The following is a 17,882-nucleotide window of genomic DNA, read 5'->3' on the forward strand; positions in this document are numbered from 1 at the left end:
GGCATCAAGAAGAATGTGGCCAAATTCTATGTTTGTTTTATGCCCCTCTGCTCCCACTGAGGCTTGAGAGGCATTTACCCAAAAGGCCCACATGCCAGAAACCAGTTCAAACCAGCCAGTTGGTTCAGAGCCAAGTAATAAAAGCATGAAAAGAGTAGAAAGATACTTATGCCAGAAACCGAAGCCAAGCAACTGTAAATGAGAATATTACTGTTATAGCCCCACCCCTAAACCTCATTGCAGCTGGTACAATGGGATCATTCATTCATAATACCCTCACGATTGCCTAGGGGGTCTAGGTTCTACATCACAGGTGGTTAACCCAGGTGATAGGCCCCCAGAAACCTTGTTAATGCCCCAATTAATCCTAGCAACAATCTATGGAAAAGGAACTGTTATTTTCTCCACTTTACAGATGAGGAAACTGAGACCCAGAGAGGTTAAGAAACTTGCTCAAGATCACAGTTAGTAAGTGGTAGACCCAGGACTCAAATATCGGCCTTCAGGCTCTAGAGATGCTCAACCAATTCATATTCCGAGTCTTCACTATTTGCAAACTCTAGTTGGGTGCAAAGGAATACCAAAAATGCAAGCAATCCCCACCATCCAGACACTTCTAGTTAGAGAGGCAGCTAAGACCAATGTGTGTAAGGCCTCACACCTTCCTCAATAAGGGCCTAACACTAACATAATAATAATAATAATAATAATAATAATAATAACCATGTCTACCACTTACTGAGCACTTGTGATGCACCTGGCATTGTGCTGAGAATATTACATACATTAACAGGCTGTTTCCATGGCCACCTTGTAAGGCAGGAATTGTGCCCATCTTAGAGATGAGAAACGGAGGTGCAGAGAATGATGTAGTCAGTTGCCCAAGGTTATATGCAAGGACAAAGATTTGGACCCAGGTCCAGTTTCTTCTACTTGTTAGCATTATTCTAACCACTCTGCTACAAGACCAAATTCCTACCCGGAAAGAGTATACATGCTGACCAAGCCTGGGAGGAAGCACTGGCTCGGGGAGAGCAGAGAAGGCGTCATGTAGCTGGTGGCACTGGAGATTGACCTGGGAGGCTGAAGAGGATGTCTACAGAGCAAGAGAGGGTCAGCCGCAAGGCAGAGGTCATGCCGGCGGGCTTGAGTGGCCCCGCTGGCTGGTGCCATAGGCTCCCGTGAAAGACCGGTGGAAAGAAGGCTGGAGCGCTAGGAAGGCGTCAGACCGCGGGGGGCCTTGGCCACCCCGCAAAGAGCCTGGACACCATCCTGAGGGCATTGGGAGGGCTGCCACAGGAGTTGAGCCCAAGGATGACACGACTGGTGGGGTATTTTAGAAAGTTTCACCAAGGAGTGTAAACAGGCTGGCCAAGAGGCCGGGGGGAATGCCGATGAAGGGTGTGGAGGACGCTGAAGGGGTCTCAGCTGAGGCGATGGCAGCGGGAATGGAAAAATGAGGGATTGATGTGAGGAACTCAGAGAAGGAGCCCACTTGGCCATGGCTGGCGATGACAGATAAAGAGGAGAAAGCAGGAAACAGGAGTCTTGAACACCTTTTGGAACCTGGCCCTCCAAACACATAGTTCTTCCTTAATGAGCTGAGGCGAAGTTTCTATTAAGGATCTGCCCTCTGGACTTGGCCAAGAAAGTATGAGAAACGGATTGGGTCCCGAAGCTGCCTGGGGCCGTTCAGACGTGATTCCACTTGCCTGGCATTCGAGGTCATGAGCCTGACTGGAAACACAATCACACTGCTCAGCGGCTGTGGTTCCTGGTTGTGTGTGCATGTGCGTGTGCGTGTACAAAATTTCAATGAGCTGGAATGCCAAGGCAGGGGGGAGGGGGTTCTGGCTGACTGGATGTGCTAATAACCGAGTACAAACCAGCACTCCTTCATTTCAGTTCCTGTGAAAAATTTGTCTTGAACGTGCTTAGCTTGATAAACACAATAGATCGAACAGAACCAAATCTTTCGTTCTAGAATCCCAGGCCTATGCTGTCCAAAATGGCAGCCACTAACTCCACGGGGCTATTTAAATTTTTTTTGTATTTTTCTGAAGCTGGAAATGGGGAGAGACAGTCAGACAGACTCCCACATGCGCCCGACCGGGATCCACCCGGCACGCCCACCAGGGCTTCGCTCTGCCCACCAGGGGGCGTCGCTCTACCAATACCAGAGCCACTCTAGCGCCTGGGGCAGAGGCCAAGAAGCCATCCCCAGCGCCCGGGCCATCTTTGCTCCAATGGAGCCTTGGCTGTGGGAGGGGAAGAGAGAGACAGAGAGGAAGGAGGGGGGGGGTGAAGAAGCAAATGGACGCTTCTCCTATGTGCCCTGGCTGGGAATCGAACCCGGGTGCCCCGCACACCAGGCCGACGCTCTACCGCTGAGCCAACCGGCCAGGGTTAAATTTTAACTAAATAAAATTAAGTGAGCCTGACCAGGCGGTGGCACAGTGGATAGAGAGTTGGACTGGGATGCAGAAGACCCAGGTTCGAGACCCAGAGGTCACCAGCTTGAGCGCAGGCTCATCTGGTTTGAGCAAAAAGCCCACCAGCTTGAACCCAAGGTCGCTGGCTCCAGCAGGGGGTTGCTAGGTCTGCTGAAGGCCTGTGGTCAAGGCACGTATGCGAAAGCAATCAATGAAGAACTAAGGTGTTGCAACGCGCAACGAAAAACTAATGATTGATGCTTCTCATCTCTCTCCGTTCCTGTCTGTTTGTCCCTGTCTATCCCTCTCTCTAAAAAAAAATAAATAAATAAAAAAAAATTAAGTGAAATTGAAGTCTTCAGTGCCTCAGCTGTACTAGCCACATTTCAAGTGCTCAATGCCTTCGTGTGGTACTGCATTGTACAGTGCAGATGGGGAATATTACCATTGCTATAGAAAGTTTATTGCATGGTGCTGTCCTAAACCGGCAGAACCCAAAGGAGTCTTTTTTTTTTTTTTTAAGTGAGAGGAGGGGAGATAGACAAACTGTTGCATGCACCCCAACCAGGATCCACACGGCAATCCCTGTCTGGGGCCGATGCTCCAATCAATCAAGCTATTTTTAGCATCTGAGGCTGATGCTCAGACCAACAAGTTATCCTCAGTGCCCAACTGGTGCTCGAACCAGTCAAGCCACTGGCTAAGGGAGGAGAAGAGGGAGAAAATGGGGAGTGAGAGGAGAGGAGCAGATTGTTGCTTCTCTTCTGTGTCCTGACTGAATCAAACCTGGATGTCATACGCTGGGCGGATGCTCTATCCACTGAGCCAACAGGTTGGGGCTCAAAGGAGCCTTACAGATGATCTGGCTCAGCCTCCCCATTCACAGACAAGGAGTCTAGAGGCCCAGGTTGGTGGAAAGATGTGCTCACAGACACACAACTAACAGGTGGGAATCAGAGCCAAGTGTTCCGATGCCAAGCCTAGCGGGTCTCTCCACGCTCGTTACGCTGTCTCCAAGCATTAAGGTTTATTATTCTTTCAGGCTCATAAATATTTCCTCTTTTCCCTTCTTCATATCCCTAGGAATACAGACATTGTCTCTGAGATGCTGAAACTCTTTCCTGGGAATATAGCTCCCTTTTAAATAACAACCTCCAAACTTGGAATCTCCTCGTCCTTTGAGCATCTGGCTCAGTAAAAGCGTGGACCTCAGGCTGTGGCCAGAGCTGCAGCAGAAATGATCCCACGGGAGTTGCTGGCTGGGAGTCCCGGCCCCTGGACCTTACACAGACTTCTGCAGGCTCCTTTCCCCCTGCAGCACATATTGTCCAGTCTAACCTGGTCCTTGTTCCCACACCTGTGTCTTACTCCCACTTGCCAAGACCTGTCTGACGACCCAAATGCCCGTTAAAGCTTTTTATGTGAAACCAACCCCCACAGCCCAGGGCCAGGAGTGTCGCCCCCTGCTGGACATGGATGGCCACCCTCTTTGTTGTTTGGATGGTACTTCCAAGCTAAAGACCCCTTGAGCTATCCTCCTGCAGAGCCCACCTCTCTTATTTGATGGACAAAGAAGCCAGAGGGATAGAATTTGGGAAACAGGCCCACCAGCACCAGGACCTTCTGGAAACTGTTCTCAGTGCTACGCATATGGGGATTCTCAAAGAAACTGTGTCCTCATATCAAACCATTTGGCTTTAATTAACTCTGGTTTATAGGAAAACTTAGTCAGGGCTATGGTAAAATAATAAAACCTCTGGCACATTTGATGTTTGGGAGAAACTCCCACAGGTAGCTGGATCCTCCCTGAGTGGGAAAGAAAGAACTGGGTTTCAAAGGCGCAACTTTCCCTGAGGCCATTTAAGAATCCAGGACTCATGTCTGCCCCTCACTGTCCGAGAGTGAGGCCCTTTCTGAGATGGGAGTGAGGACCCACTGGGCAGAGCTGCCTCCAGAAAGCCTGGCCAGAGGTCTATGGTCCCAGAGAGAAAGGCCCAGGAGTCGGAACAGTGATTGGGAGACAGGGCGAATTGTGGACTGATATGCACTAGAATGTTCTCACCCACACCCCGCTCCATACTATATATTGGGAACGTGATCAAAAAAGGATATGCCAGCCCTGGCCGGTTGGCTCAGAGGTAGAGCGTCGGCCTGGCGTGCAGGAGTCCCAGGTTTGATTCCTGGCCAGGGCACACAGGAGAAGCGCCCATCTGCTTCTCCATCCCTCCCCCTCTTCTTCCTCTCTGTCTCTTTCTTCCCCTCCCGCAGCCAAGGCTCCATTGGAGCAAAGTTGTCCCAGGCACTGAGGATGGCTCCATGGCCTCTGCCTCAGCTGCTAGAATGGCTCTGGTTGCAACAGAGCATCGTCCCCTGGTGGGCATTGCCGGGTGGATCCTGGTCGGGTGCATGCGGGAGTCTGACTGCCTCCCCATTTCCAACTTCAGAAAAATACAAAAAAAAAAAAAAAAAAAAAAGGATATGCCAGGCGTTAACTGAGGAAATCATCAGCAATAAAACAATTCTCTCTCTTTTTTTTTTTCATTCTATGTGGGATGGTTGATCTTGAGCCTGTGCGGAGCAAGCTGGCCGCAGACCTCTCAAGTCCACATTTCTTTGCCTCCAATTCTTACATATCCAAAGACAGGGAACGATCAATTCTCTTTTTGGGTTTCACAAGTTTTAGCACGTGAATACAATGATATCAATTTTGCTAAATGGAAAGTTCCTAAGATCATTTAATGTCTTATCTTTTTTTGAACCCCTGGTTGAGAAAAGTTTATTTCCACACAGTCCTCTCCCTTAGCCATAAGTAAAGTAGCCAAGCACACCGATGAGCACCTTGCCGGATTGGAAACCATTGGGACTGCTGGCTTCAGAAACCTGGGCTGGCATCCCAACTCTACTACGAACATGCTGTGAGATTTGGGCGGTCCCCTAACCTCTGTGTATCTCAGCCTCATTTCCCCCTTTGCAAATGGGGTAATTCTACCTCCTTCCCAGAGTCACTGGGACAGAGTGCATCTGCAGTGCCTACCACGATGCCAGTGTGCTGTGAGTGCTCCATACAAGGCTGGTTGAGGAAGATCTGCTTTGGCAACGAGTGCCCCCGTCTCCTGGTTTTCCCAGGGACTGTGGCAGCTGAGTCACTTTTCTGAGGCATTAGAAACTCAGGTTTCAGAGATAACAGCAGCAGCAGCACCACCACAACACACGGACGACTCTGTTCTGCTCCGAGGTTATCGACTATCCAGGTAGACGTCCTGTCTTGATCCAAATGCCTCAGCAAAGTGGAAGGTCCAGTATCTGAGGCCCAGAGTCCAGCTCTAGGGTCCCCTTGGGACTCTGGAACCCTCCCCTGGCTCCGGAGCAGACTAAAGCTCCCCCCACGTGCTCCGAGGGATCCAAGTTTTTTTTTTTTTTTTTGTATTTTTCCGAAACTGGAAACGGGGAGAGACAGTCAGACAGACTCCCGCATGCGCCCGACCAGGATCCACCTGGCACGCCCACCAGGGGGCGACGCTCTGCCCACCAGGGGGCGATGCTCTGCCCCTCTGGGGCGTCACTCTGTCGCGACCAGAGCCACTCTAGCGCCTGGGGCAGAGGCCAAGGAGCCATCCCCAGCGCCCGGTCCATCTTTGCTCCAATGGAGCCTTGGCTGCGGGAGGGGAAGAGAGAGACAGAGAGGAAGGAGGGGGGGAGGGGTGGAGAAGCAGATGGGCGCTTCTCCTGTGTGCCCTGGCCGGGAATCGAACCTGGGACCCCTTGCACGCCAGGCCGACGCTCTACCACTGAGCCAACCGACCAGGGCTGGGATCCAAGTTTTAGGCCTCATTCACTGTGCTGCTGCTGTGTAGAGTGGTGGTCAGCAGACCACTGTTCACAGTCAGATACAGCTGCTGCCTGTTTCGGGGAATAAAATTCCACAGGAACACGGCCACACCGTGGCTTCCACATCATCTCTGCCGGTGTTGTGCTGCAAGGGCAGCGTTGAGCAGCTGTGGTGCAAAGAGGCTGCATGCAAAGCCTGAAATATCTACCATTTGGCCTTTTAATAGAAAGGGTTTGATGCAGAGGAGAGAGGACATGCTGGAGTTAGGAGCCCCGGTCCCGTCTGGCCTGCGGCTGACTCGCCCCGTGGAGCTCGCAGCCCCTCTCTCTTCTCCACCTGAAGCAGGAAGGGGTGGAATTAGCTCTGCACTTAGTAACACCATAGCACCCTGTCATTCTTGCCCAGTCTCTCTGAGGCTCCTGTCCTGAGGCTAGAGGACCCCATGCTCAGTGAGCCCTGCCTCTTCCAAGAGGACCACTGCTTATTCAAGGTCATGCCACTCCAGAGAGATGCCAGGTGGTCACTCAGGGAGAATTTTCCCGTGGGGTATCTTTAAAGAGATAACACAAAACATCCCTCTTAGCAACAGAGTCCAAGGGCGACTACCTCTCTCTTTTATGAGGCGGGAGCTACTTCTAGAGACTGAGTGACTGACTGATGGCTGTCCTGATGGCAGTGGACAGGAGGGCAGCATGGAGGAAACTTGCAGATTGCATCTGCACCCACGTGGATAGATAAGAGATCCAGGCAAGGAAGAATGCTCACATTTGTGTGTTTAGCTCTGGTAACCAACCTACGACTCAGCCTTCTAGGACCATGGCTTCTCGCTGTAGCAGAAACCGTCGCTCTTCAAGCTCTGTGAAGTCTGTACGAGGGCTCCGAGCTCCAGGCAGGCTGTGCGAGCGGCTGCTGCAGGGACTCTGTGCCCAGCCTCCAGCGCCGCGCTGGGGCCCGCCTGAAGGAGAGCGGCCACTCTCTAGCAGTCAAACTCCCGGATCCTGTGGTTCATGGCTAGTCCAGCCTGACCCTTTCAGTGGTCACCCAGCTTGTCTTCTGCTAGGGACCAACAACTTCCCTACCTCAGTGGCAGCAAGAAAGAGCTCAGGCAGTTCCAGAATGATCACCTGGCCAGTTCTCGACCGAAGGTTCAGCAGGTGGAGCAGGAGAATGAGGAGCTGGGGGCTGAGACCCAGGAAATGGCAGGTCCCCAACATCTGCTCCAATCAGCACCCACACTTTGAGACCAGTAAAGAGCTGCCACAGAAGGTAAGGTGCGGCCTGGAGCTCGGGCATCAGTGGCAGGGAGAGAGGGGTGAATACTGGTGTCAGGGGGATGGAGGGGTGGCCTGGGGGACGGCAGTCCGTAAATGTTCACGGAGATGCACTGCATATGCCAGAAACGAAGTCTGGGCCAGAGGCCCTACCACCTGGTCCTACACCTAGTTCCATGCACCACGCACCGCTGCTGCCAACTGCGACGAGAGGCTGCTGGTCAGGGTTCCTTCTTCACACTCCAGATCTGCCTTATTTGAGGACTTGTCAACGTGCACGCACCATGAGAGAGCATCAGCTCTCAGTGAGTCTGTTCTAGGCGCTGTGGGGCAGACACTGCCTGTCGAGTGAAGCTTGGCATTCAAGGCCGCCATGTTCTGCTCCCCACTGCTTCTGCTAAAATGCCTTGCCACCCCCAAGACGTTTGCTCATTGGTGTAATGTTATCCTTCTCATCTTTGCATGTCCAGATTCTAGCTGGGCTTCGCAACCCAGGTGGCCTGCCACCACCTCCTGGAAGCCTTTCTAGAGGGGAGCCCCACGGGGAGGGGTCTCAGCCACCTCTGAACACCCCCAGCCCCATATCTGAACGTCTGTTATGGCCTTTTCATCTTTCTGTTCTGCTTTGGAGTCCCTATTCTACACAAGGTGGTGAGAAGGATGAAACACCTAGCTTCACTGGAGAAAAAACTGAATCACAGTTATTTAGCATTTTCTCTGCAGTGCAGTATTCAGCTGGGACTCCCCATTCTCCCCTGTGGCTGTTTCCACTGGTCTCCTTTTCGGCTGCTGCCCACAGTGATATTTCTGACATCACCCTTGATTCTACTAGCTGTCCAGGCTGGGCTGGGAATTTTCTCAGATATTATCCCTTTGAACGCTTTCAACACCCTCTGAGGTGAATATCATTGTTTCTACTTTATTTAAAAACAAGTGCATCTTTATTGAGTACCTTTAATGAGTATTTAAAGGTTAAGTATCTTGGTTCAGGTCAGGCAGCTCAGAAATGGAGAGTTTTGGTATTTTCTAGTTCTATTGCTGTGAAATAAGAGAAAAATGTATGTATCGGTCCCTGTCCTCATTCCTGGCACAAGGCTCCTAAAACCCTGTCATTCCCTAAGTGATCAGGACACTAAGAGCTCCTTTTGTTCCAATATTTGGTCTCTGACCCTGGTTCCTGACTCAGAGCTTCTAAATCCCCTGCAGTTTTCTGGGTGAGAGGAGTGTCTTTTGTTCAAATGAGGCCACTCTTGGTAAGATTCCTGGATGGGGGCTGGTCACCAGAAAGACCAAGCTATAATTGGAAGTGTGGGCCCTTCCACCTGTCCCTCCCCATCTGTCCTCCAGGAAGGGGAGAGGGACTAGAGACTGAGTTAATGATCAATCATGCCTGCTGGATAAACCCTGCATAAAACCCCAGGACCTTCTCACAAATATTTCCTTATGTGTCTCGTTAGCTGGCTGTTCTTTTATTATATTCTTTTTAATAAATCGGTAAATGTAAGTAAATGCTTCCCTGAGTTCTTTGAGCCATTCTACGAAATTATCAAACCCCAAGAGGGGACGGTGGGAACCTGAGTTTAGAGACAGTCAATCGGAAGTACAAGTGACAGTCTGAGAATTGCAATAGGTGTCTGAAGAGGAGGCAGATGATGTTAAAAATTATAGGACATTCCGACGATGTCACAGAGATTGCTTGGTGCGCGGAAAGCCCATATATCTGATGTCGGGAGTGTTGTGAATAGAAGAATAAATAAAAAACCAGGAGTGCATTTTCTAGACAGTTACAAAAGAAAGCTAGTCCCCACTTTGATCTGCTCTTGGGCCACCGACAGGTAACAGGAAGGAAGATGGGGACATGTCTAAAGACCTCAGAGTGAGTGTGGCACCACCCTCACAGGCCCAGTGTGGAGCTTTGTCACAAATGTTTCCTCCTCTCTAAGGCAGGGGCTGTGTCTTTTCTAGATGCACTCCTAGTGTCCAGAGTATGTCATGGTTGGTGGAAAAAGAACACTGATCGTGAGTAAATGCTATGGGTTATGGGGCTGGATCTCAGAAATCGGAAGGTAAAATCCTATGTAATTTGCAAGAAATGGTGCCTTTTCCATTCATCAAAGCTTCCAGAGTTGCATAGCTAGAATAACAAATTGATATGTTCAGTGTCTTCTCTTAACAGTTTTTATGGTTTTCTTGACCTATGATTTCCTTTGACACCACTTTCTAACCCCTAGGAGACATGGCAGTAAGAGGCTCTATACACAGGAGCTGTTTTCAATCTTTGCATCCACTGCAGTGTGTGATGGGGGATGTTTCCATACAGGGCACGCATCCTTGGATGCTCCCATACATCGTCCTGCAGCATAGAAAGGTAGGCTATTGGTTAGACACAAATTCCAGGTGCTAGCCTGCAACTCCACATCTTTCTCTCCCACTGGTTGAGATACATCCATAGGTAACAACACCATGTTTGAAAATAGCATCCTGAGACCATAGCTCCTTAACTTCCATCTGCACTAGATTTTCTGCCTCTGGAGACTAGTATTTCTTTTTCTTTTCTTTTCTTTTTTTTTTTTTAAGTGAGAGGAAGCAGATAGAGAGATAGACTTCTGCATGCATCCCAACTGGGGTCTACCAGGCAACCCCCATCTGGGGACGATGCTTGAATTACCTGAGCTATTCTCAGCACCCGAGGCCAATACTTGGACCAACAGAGCCATTCTCAGCACCCAGGGCTGACTGACGTTTGAACCAATTGAACCACTGGCTATGAGAGGAGAAGAGAGTGAGAAAGGGGAGAGGGAGGGGAGGAGAAGCAGATGGTCACTTCTTATGTGTGCCCTGACTGGGGAGCAAACCTGGGATGTCCGCACACTGGGCTAATGCTCTATCCAATGAACCTACTGGCCAGGGCTGAGACTAGTATTTCTAAAGTCACAGTCAGCCCAGAGAACTTGGTGCATACAGGTAAATAAAGGGGGGTGGGAGGCTCCCATCCATCTCTCATTCTCTCCTCACCACTTCTTGTCACTGAACCTGGCTCATATTTGGTCACCAACGGCCACAGGGACTCTTTTTAAAGGGTGAAGAAGAAAGGCAGTCTTAGGTATGAGGGCAAGGATCCCCACCCCGCACTCATCTCCTTTGAGAAAAATGCAAATCAGTAGAACCAAGCAACCTTACAAAGGTTCATGCAAATTCAGTGTCATTATGCAAAACAGCATACTCAGTGGAAGCCCAAGCCAGGACCATAATGGAGCTTCAGTAGAGAAGAGCATCATCCAAACATAATAAAGCTTCAGCAGTGATGCTATTAAGTAGGGAGTCTTCTTTATGTTGGGATGGAAGAAACCAGAGACTTTAGCCAATGAATGAATCCTGCCAGAGAGTAAGGTCAGAAGATGAATCCTACTTAACAAGTCAAAAGACACGGCTTTGAAAGTCAAGTTTTCTAGCTCACAGAGAAACTTGTTGCTATGTGATGAGGTAGAGGAGAGTAGCAAAGGTATTTGAAGATGTAACCTATGCAGATCGCACCCAGAACCCTCTGAAAAATGGGATGGCTTTGCCTGGTAATGTCTTCTAATTATGGTGTCTGTGAAGGGTTGTTCACTGATGAGCTCTAAGTACTCCTAAACCAGAGCAGACTACTAGTTACTTTTCCTTTAAACCCAATTTGGACAGAATTTTCAAATTCTGTATTTCCTCTTGATAGAAGAACTGCAATAGCTCATGTTGCACGTACACATAGCTTGTCCTTATACAGATGTCTCTTCAGCTTTTGGCACAAGGCTCTAAGCACTGGTAAATATTCAGATTCTTAAAGATCTTTTTGTAACCACTTTAGGGGTGTCATACTCCACATTAGGTTGTGTTCAGTCTTAGAAGCCTCTCTACCTCCTGTCACAGATTTTAAGAGAAAATCTTTCAGGACCTTACTAGTCAGCTATCTTGGTTCCCTGGTACCAAGAGCTAGTAGGGTGTGCAATTTAGTGTAAAACATTTGGAAACAGAACATTCTTCTGGGCATCTTCCTGCAGGATCCTTGGAGAAACCCTGCCTTATTGCTCTCATACCCCAACATCTGTATTTTCTGAGACACAAAGAAGAATAATACAGAATGTCAGATTCTTGTTTTATCTCTTTTTTAAAAATTTATTTATTTTTTACAGAGACAGAGAGTGAGTCAGAAAGAGGGATAGACAGGGACAGACAGACAGAAATGGAGAGAGATGAGAAGCATCAATCATTAGTTTTTCATTGTGCATTGCAACACCTTAAGTTGTTCATTGATTGCTTTCTCATATGTGCCTTGACCACGGGCCTTCAGCAGACCTAGCAACCCCCTGCTGGAGCCAGCGACCTTGGGTTCAAGCTGGTGGGCTTTTGCTCAAACCAGATGAGCCCGCGCTCAAGCTGGCGACCTCGGGGTCTCGAACCTGGGTCCTCTGCATCCCAGTCCGACGCTCCACCCACTGCACCACCGCCTGGTCAGGCTGTTTTATCTCTTAATTTCAACTTCTTGCCCAGCTTGTAGGCTTTTTAATTCTTCTTAGTTCTGGCAATGACATAGTTGTTCTCCTGTCGGGGTGAGGGATGGAGTGGGGGAGGGGCTGGCGGTCAAGTTGAAGAGAACAAGAATAGCCTCTGAAGTCGAAAGAAACTGAGACTGAGCTCAGGCTTTGCCAATTTATGACGGGGTTGATCTTAGAATAATAACTTCCCATCTCTGGTCTTCAGTGCCTAGTTCTTTCTTTCTTTTATAAAATTAAGATAATAATACACACCTGCAGGATGGTAAGAAGAATTAAACACTATCATTGAACAATCCTCTAATACTATAGGTGTTTGATAGCAGAATTTAGAATCAAAGCAATAAGGCAGGAGGAGAACCCATAGTGACTCTGATAATTCAACATCCTTTGAATTTCATGGCAAGTTCTTATTAGAGATTCAAAAAGAATTTTTGTTCCCTTTTGTTTGTTTCCGGCTTCTTGAGCTCACCTTCCTTGATCCAGATCAGACATGGTTTTGAGGGTCACCCTCATACTGATGAGCCTCTCAGACACCCCTGGCTAACCGAGCTGTGGCTGCTTCCTGATGGACTTTGCATCAGGTGTGTGGCACAGTGCTCAGCGTATCAGATGGGCCAGGAAGTTCACATTGAACAAGTGCACTTACTAAAACCTTATCACTCTTCGAGTGAGTCTGAAAGGCAAACAACTGAAGAAAGAAGAAATGTAGGACTTATTGCTAATTGAAATCATAACATCTACCAACCAAGAACCAGCACGAGGAAGGCTGGTTGAGTCCTAACCCAGAGAGGGCCACTGTAGTCGGGGGGCTTGTCTCTCCTGCCACTACAGGGACCAGCAGGAACTGTCACGCCTCAGAGTGGGCACATCAACAAGGAAGCCAACCCCGTCAAGGTGTAGACATCCGAAGGCTAAGAGGACTTTTTTCTTTGAAAAATAACAAAAACTTCTGACCTCTCCCCTATAGACAACCTGATATCAAAGAGCCAAGAGGCACCTCAGATCATCAACGTTCCTTTAACGAGGTGAGGAACCCAACAGCTGAGTAACAGGCACAACAACAGGTTGGGAATCAAGGTGCTGAAGTCAAAGCTCTGAGCCAACACCCACCTGGAACAGGGTATAAAAGGCCGAGGCGGGAAGGGGGTTCTCAGACTCAGTGTCTTGGCTTCCCAGCTGCTCTGAACTTCCTGTGTAGCATCAGCCCGCACCATGACTTCCTTCTACGTCAGCTCATGCCAGACTCTGGGCAGCAGGACTCCTGGAGAAAGAAATGTCTGCGTCCCCCTCCCTGAGGTTGGGGGCCAGCCTGGGGTAGAGAACAAGGCCGCCTCCCTGGGCCTCTCTGCCACCCTGGCACACGCCAACCGAGTCCGTGTGGGCACGACCCCTCTGGGCCGACCCAATCTCTGTCTGCCCCACAGCTGCCACACTGCTTGCCCTTTGCCAGGGACCTGCCACATTCCTGCCAACATCGGAATCTGTGGGACCTATGGTGAAGGCACGCTGAACGGCCACGAGAAGGAGACCATGCAGTTCCTGAACGACCGCCTGGCCAGCTACCTGGAGAAGGTGCGGCAGCTGGAGCGGGAGAACGCGGAGCTGGAGACCAAGATCCGAGAGTGGAGCAAATGCCATGAGACCACCGTGTGTCCCAACTACCAGGGCTACTTTCAGACCATTGAGGAGCTCCAGCAGAAGGTGAGGTTTGGAGTAGCCTGGGGTCTGAGGGAGGTGGAGGGCATGCGGGCAAAAACCACTGAAGGCTCATAGAGTTTGGGGGTTTTGGGTTTTCTTGAGCAGGGGTGTTGCCACCACACATAGGGCTGAGCCCAGAATGTGATGCTAGTGTGTGAACTATCTTCCTGGTTTGCCTCAGATCCTGTGCAGCAAGGCGGAGAATGCCAGGCTGATTACCCAAATTGACAATGCCAAGCTGGCTGCCGATGACTTCAGGATCAAGTAAGTCAAGACTGAAGAGGGCTGAGGGTGACGCCTCTCCTCTGTTCTTTCTATTTGCCCATCAGAATACTTGGCACAAAGGAGCTATTCAAAAATAATTGTTGACAAGAAGAATGAGTGAATCAATGAATAAGTGTCCCCTTTCTTCCTCTCCAAACCATAATTTAACCTACTATTACAAATGGTCATTATATAGGGTGGAAGAGAACAAAAGCATTAGAATAAAAAAGGAGGTAGAGTCTAGACTGGTTAGATCCTATGTCATTTTCTCCCCATATCTAGAAGATAAGAGGGCTTTGTGTCATAACTACACACAAAATCAAGTCATTGCAAGAATAAACTTTCAGTGCATTTGTCCCTGACTCACTGACCCTTGGTCTAATCCCTCACTGGGAAGCACTGTCACTGTAGCTTCTTGTATTAAGAGTTGCAATGAAAAAAAAAATTAGAAAAACAATGCAAAATAATTAATCCAATGGGTGAAGCATCAAACTGTAGGTCCAGAAGGCTTATTTTTAACCCATTTCTTTTTCTGGCTAACTGCCTTCTTTATGGCAGAATGAATAGTACATTTGAAGTCTGAACACTTAGGTTGAGTCCATGATTTACTATTAACTAAGGTATATAATCCTAGACCTCTCCTTATTCTGAGACTCAGTTTCCATCAGTCAATGGGCATAGTGATACAAATCCTGACCATGAGCTCTGTAGCTACAGGGTCCAACCCAGAGATTGTTGATCAGGTGAGGAAACGAGGATCCAAGGTGGTGAGCAGGTGGGGACCGGGGTCAGCCGGGAGGGGCTCCCCTTGGCACCTTGTTGACCCTGCACCTCCTGTGATGCAGGCACGAGAGCGAGCACTCCTTGCGCCTGCTGGTGGAGGCGGACATGTGCGGGCTGCACAAACTCCTGGACGATCTGAGCCTGGCCAAGGCCGACCTGGAGGCCCAGCAGGAGTCCCTGACGCAGGAGCAGCTCTGCCTCAAGAGCAACCATGAGCAGGTCTGGCCCTGTGGCTGCGCACTCGTGGGGGAGGACAGAGGCTCAAAGGGCGCACCGCCTACCCTGCGGCTCATAGAGCGGAACCTGGGCTCAGTGGGCATCAGGATAATGCGCTGATCTGGGGCCGAGTCAGGCTGACTCTGGGGGATGTGGCAGAGAGGGAGTTTCTTCTCTAAACACTTGCCTTGTGGGTTTGGGCAGGTCTCCAGAGGGGCTCTTCCCATCGGCCCTGGCAAGCAGACCTCTCCGGCCAGCGGGTGTGTGGCCCCACTCCCCATACTGCCGGTCAGGAGAGGGATCAGTGCTGTCGGCTCCGTCAAAAGCCCTTTTCTCACTTTAGTGTCGGTCCTTCTGTCCCTGCAGGAAGTCCACACTCTGAGGTGTCAGCTGGGGGACAGGCTCCAGATTGAGCTGGACTCCGAGCCCCCCGTGGACCTGCACCGGGTGCTGGGGGAGATGCGCTGTCAGTACGAGGCCATGGTGGAGACCAACCGCCATGACGTAGAGCAGTGGTTCCAAGCTCAGGTGAGGCGGGGCCGCAGAGCAGGAGGGCGCAGGGGGAGCCCGGCCTCCGTGTGGGCGGGGAGGCGATCACGTCTCCGTGCACTGTGCTTCAGTCCGAGGGCTTCAGCCTGCAGGCCACGTCCTGCTCTGAGGAGCTGCAGTGCTGCCAGTCGGAGATCCTGGAGCTGAGATGCAAGGTGAACGCCCTGGAGGTGGAGCGCCAGGCCCAGCACAACCTGGTACGGGTCTTCCTTCGCCATCACCGCATCCGAATGCCACAGCTGTGTCCAGCGGCAGCATCTCTGAGAAGTCTCCCTCATCAGTTCAGTTAACACTAAGTTGGAGCTTGATCTAGGCCCCTCCCTCCCTAGTGGGGACGATTCGCTGGTAAGGCTAGTTTGACCCAGAAAAATGGTTCCTATTAAAAGTCAACTCCACTTCCTTCCGAATAAAGTGTGGAGGTCCAGGAAGTCATTTCACAAGATTTTTATGGGTGTCTACTTCATGTCAGGTGTTGGAGATATTAGGGAGGAACACAACACAATTCAAGTTAGAGTGTGTGAGTGTGTGTGTGTGTGTGTGCGTGCGTGCGTGCGTGTGTGTGTAGAAAGTCACAGTCATTTTGACAATGCTTTCTCCAGAGCTCTGGGAATGTCCTATGACTTCTTGGAATTTGCCCCCTGCCTGGTGATTTGGCCATGATTTCCATTGCTGAATTTTTTGTCCTCTGGGACTCCTCCCCCACTATTTCCCATCACAGAAGGACTGTCTGCAGAACTCCCTGTGTGAGTCCGAGGCCCGCTATGGCACCGAGCTGGCCCAGATGCAGTGCCTGATCAGCACCGTGGAGGAGCAGCTGGCCGAGATCCGGGCTGACCTGGAGCGGCAGAACCAGGAGTACCAGGTGCTGCTGGACGTCCGGGCCCGGCTGGAGAGTGAGATCAGCATGTACCAGAACCTTCTGGAGAGTGAGGACTGCAAGTATGTGTGACCTTGGTAATTTCTGGCCAAGCCACATACCTGACTGTCAGGCTTCTCAGGGATAACTGACATGCTTGTGGAAGCTCTCATCCTAAAGAACATGCCTCGCTTAGTGACTCATTTCCATAGCTGGTGTGAGCCCATTGTGCTGATGAGAAAATGGATCACAAATGGTAGCAGGGTCCCTAAGCCAAGTCCCCCCAGAGGACGCCTGGGTATGGAAAGACACAGCTGAGTGTGGAAGTGGGACTGATGGAAGAGGTTCTGCGGGCTGTGTGATTTGTTTGTGGCAGACCCTTCCTATGCCATTTTGGTTTGACCTTTTCTGTCTCCATCACTGCAACGTCTTTTTACTTCCCGTGTCTAACCCTTCCTTCCCTCTCTCCGTGTAGACTCCCCTGCAACCCCTGCTCTACGCCTGCCTCCTGCGGCCTTCATCCAAGCTGTGGCCCCCCGACCTGCAGGTCTTCCTCAGCTGGTCGAGCCCGGGCTGAGAGCCGCTTCTGACGGTCTGAGTTCCACCCCAGGAGGTCGGGGCCGTGCACACTGGGGCTAGGAGTGCCCTCGCCCTGCTCAGCCTTCCTCTAGAAACACCAAACCCACTGGAGGCCTTGTCAGTTAATCAAAGGGTAGCGGGTACTTCCACGTAGTGGCTTCCTGTTTGTGCCTTAGGCCAGCGATTTTTCAACTAGTGTGCCACAAAAAAATTTAAAGTATGCAATACCTGACTATTTAGTCAGGGGCACTGACCTTTTCCCCCAAAGATTGTCAAATTAAAAAAAAATTGACAACAGCCAACACAATAATAGCCATCTGGTGTGAATAAATCACAATTATGCCTACTTTCTTTTGACAGATTGGCAAAAATATTATTTTTTTTGTTGGTGTGCTGCAGAATTTTAGTAATTATCATATTTTATGTATGCCATGAGATAAAAAGGTGTAAAGTTGCTGCTTTAGGCGATTTTTTTTCAATATTGTATTGTCTTCCACTTAAACTACTGTTTTTCCCCCCAGTCTCTCTTCTGGGGTTTTGGTTCTATGCCAGTGCTTCAGAATCTTCTAAAATGTAATCGGGCTCCTGTATTACCTGGTTAATAAACCTGTTCCTGTGCCAGTGCTGTCCTTGCTGTGTTTGGCAGTATATGTGCTGTGACCAAGAGCCCTGGCCCTCAAGCCCTCGGTGGCCGCAGGCCCTGACGTGTGGCAGGGGCACGGGGCCTGCGCCTCGGCAGGAAGGCTCTGTGCTGACACTGGGCCCGTCATTCCTCTGTCCATCGACCCCTGCAGACTGGTGAAAGGAAGCCGTGCTGGCTGCCAAGTGTGAATTCCTTCAGAACAGCTCCGAACTAACGTGTCCCTACAGTGC

At 50.2% G+C, this 17,882-nt stretch overlaps 1 protein-coding gene and 1 non-coding gene across 2 annotated transcripts; one reads left to right on the top strand and one right to left on the bottom strand.

Moving 5' to 3' along the window:
* Nucleotides 1–4,975: 4,975 nt before the first annotated feature.
* Nucleotides 4,976–5,101, bottom strand: LOC136327540 (small nucleolar RNA SNORA38). Its single transcript, XR_010729737.1, has one exon. It is a non-coding gene; the product is annotated as a small nucleolar RNA SNORA38 (small nucleolar RNA).
* An 8,175-nt stretch (nucleotides 5,102–13,276) lies between these two features.
* LOC136322668 (keratin, type I cuticular Ha7-like) lies at nucleotides 13,277–17,020 on the top strand. Its single transcript, XM_066254570.1, has 7 exons — nucleotides 13,277–13,765; nucleotides 13,944–14,026; nucleotides 14,872–15,028; nucleotides 15,392–15,553; nucleotides 15,646–15,771; nucleotides 16,293–16,513; nucleotides 16,906–17,020. The coding sequence occupies exons 1-7, from the start codon at nucleotides 13,277–13,279 to the stop codon at nucleotides 17,018–17,020; spliced, it is 1,353 nt and encodes a 450-aa protein (XP_066110667.1).
* Nucleotides 17,021–17,882: the final 862 nt, after the last annotated feature.

This window comes from Saccopteryx bilineata, chromosome 2 (genome assembly GCF_036850765.1).
Source record: "Saccopteryx bilineata isolate mSacBil1 chromosome 2, mSacBil1_pri_phased_curated, whole genome shotgun sequence".
NCBI classification, from domain to species: Eukaryota; Metazoa; Chordata; class Mammalia; order Chiroptera; family Emballonuridae; genus Saccopteryx; species Saccopteryx bilineata.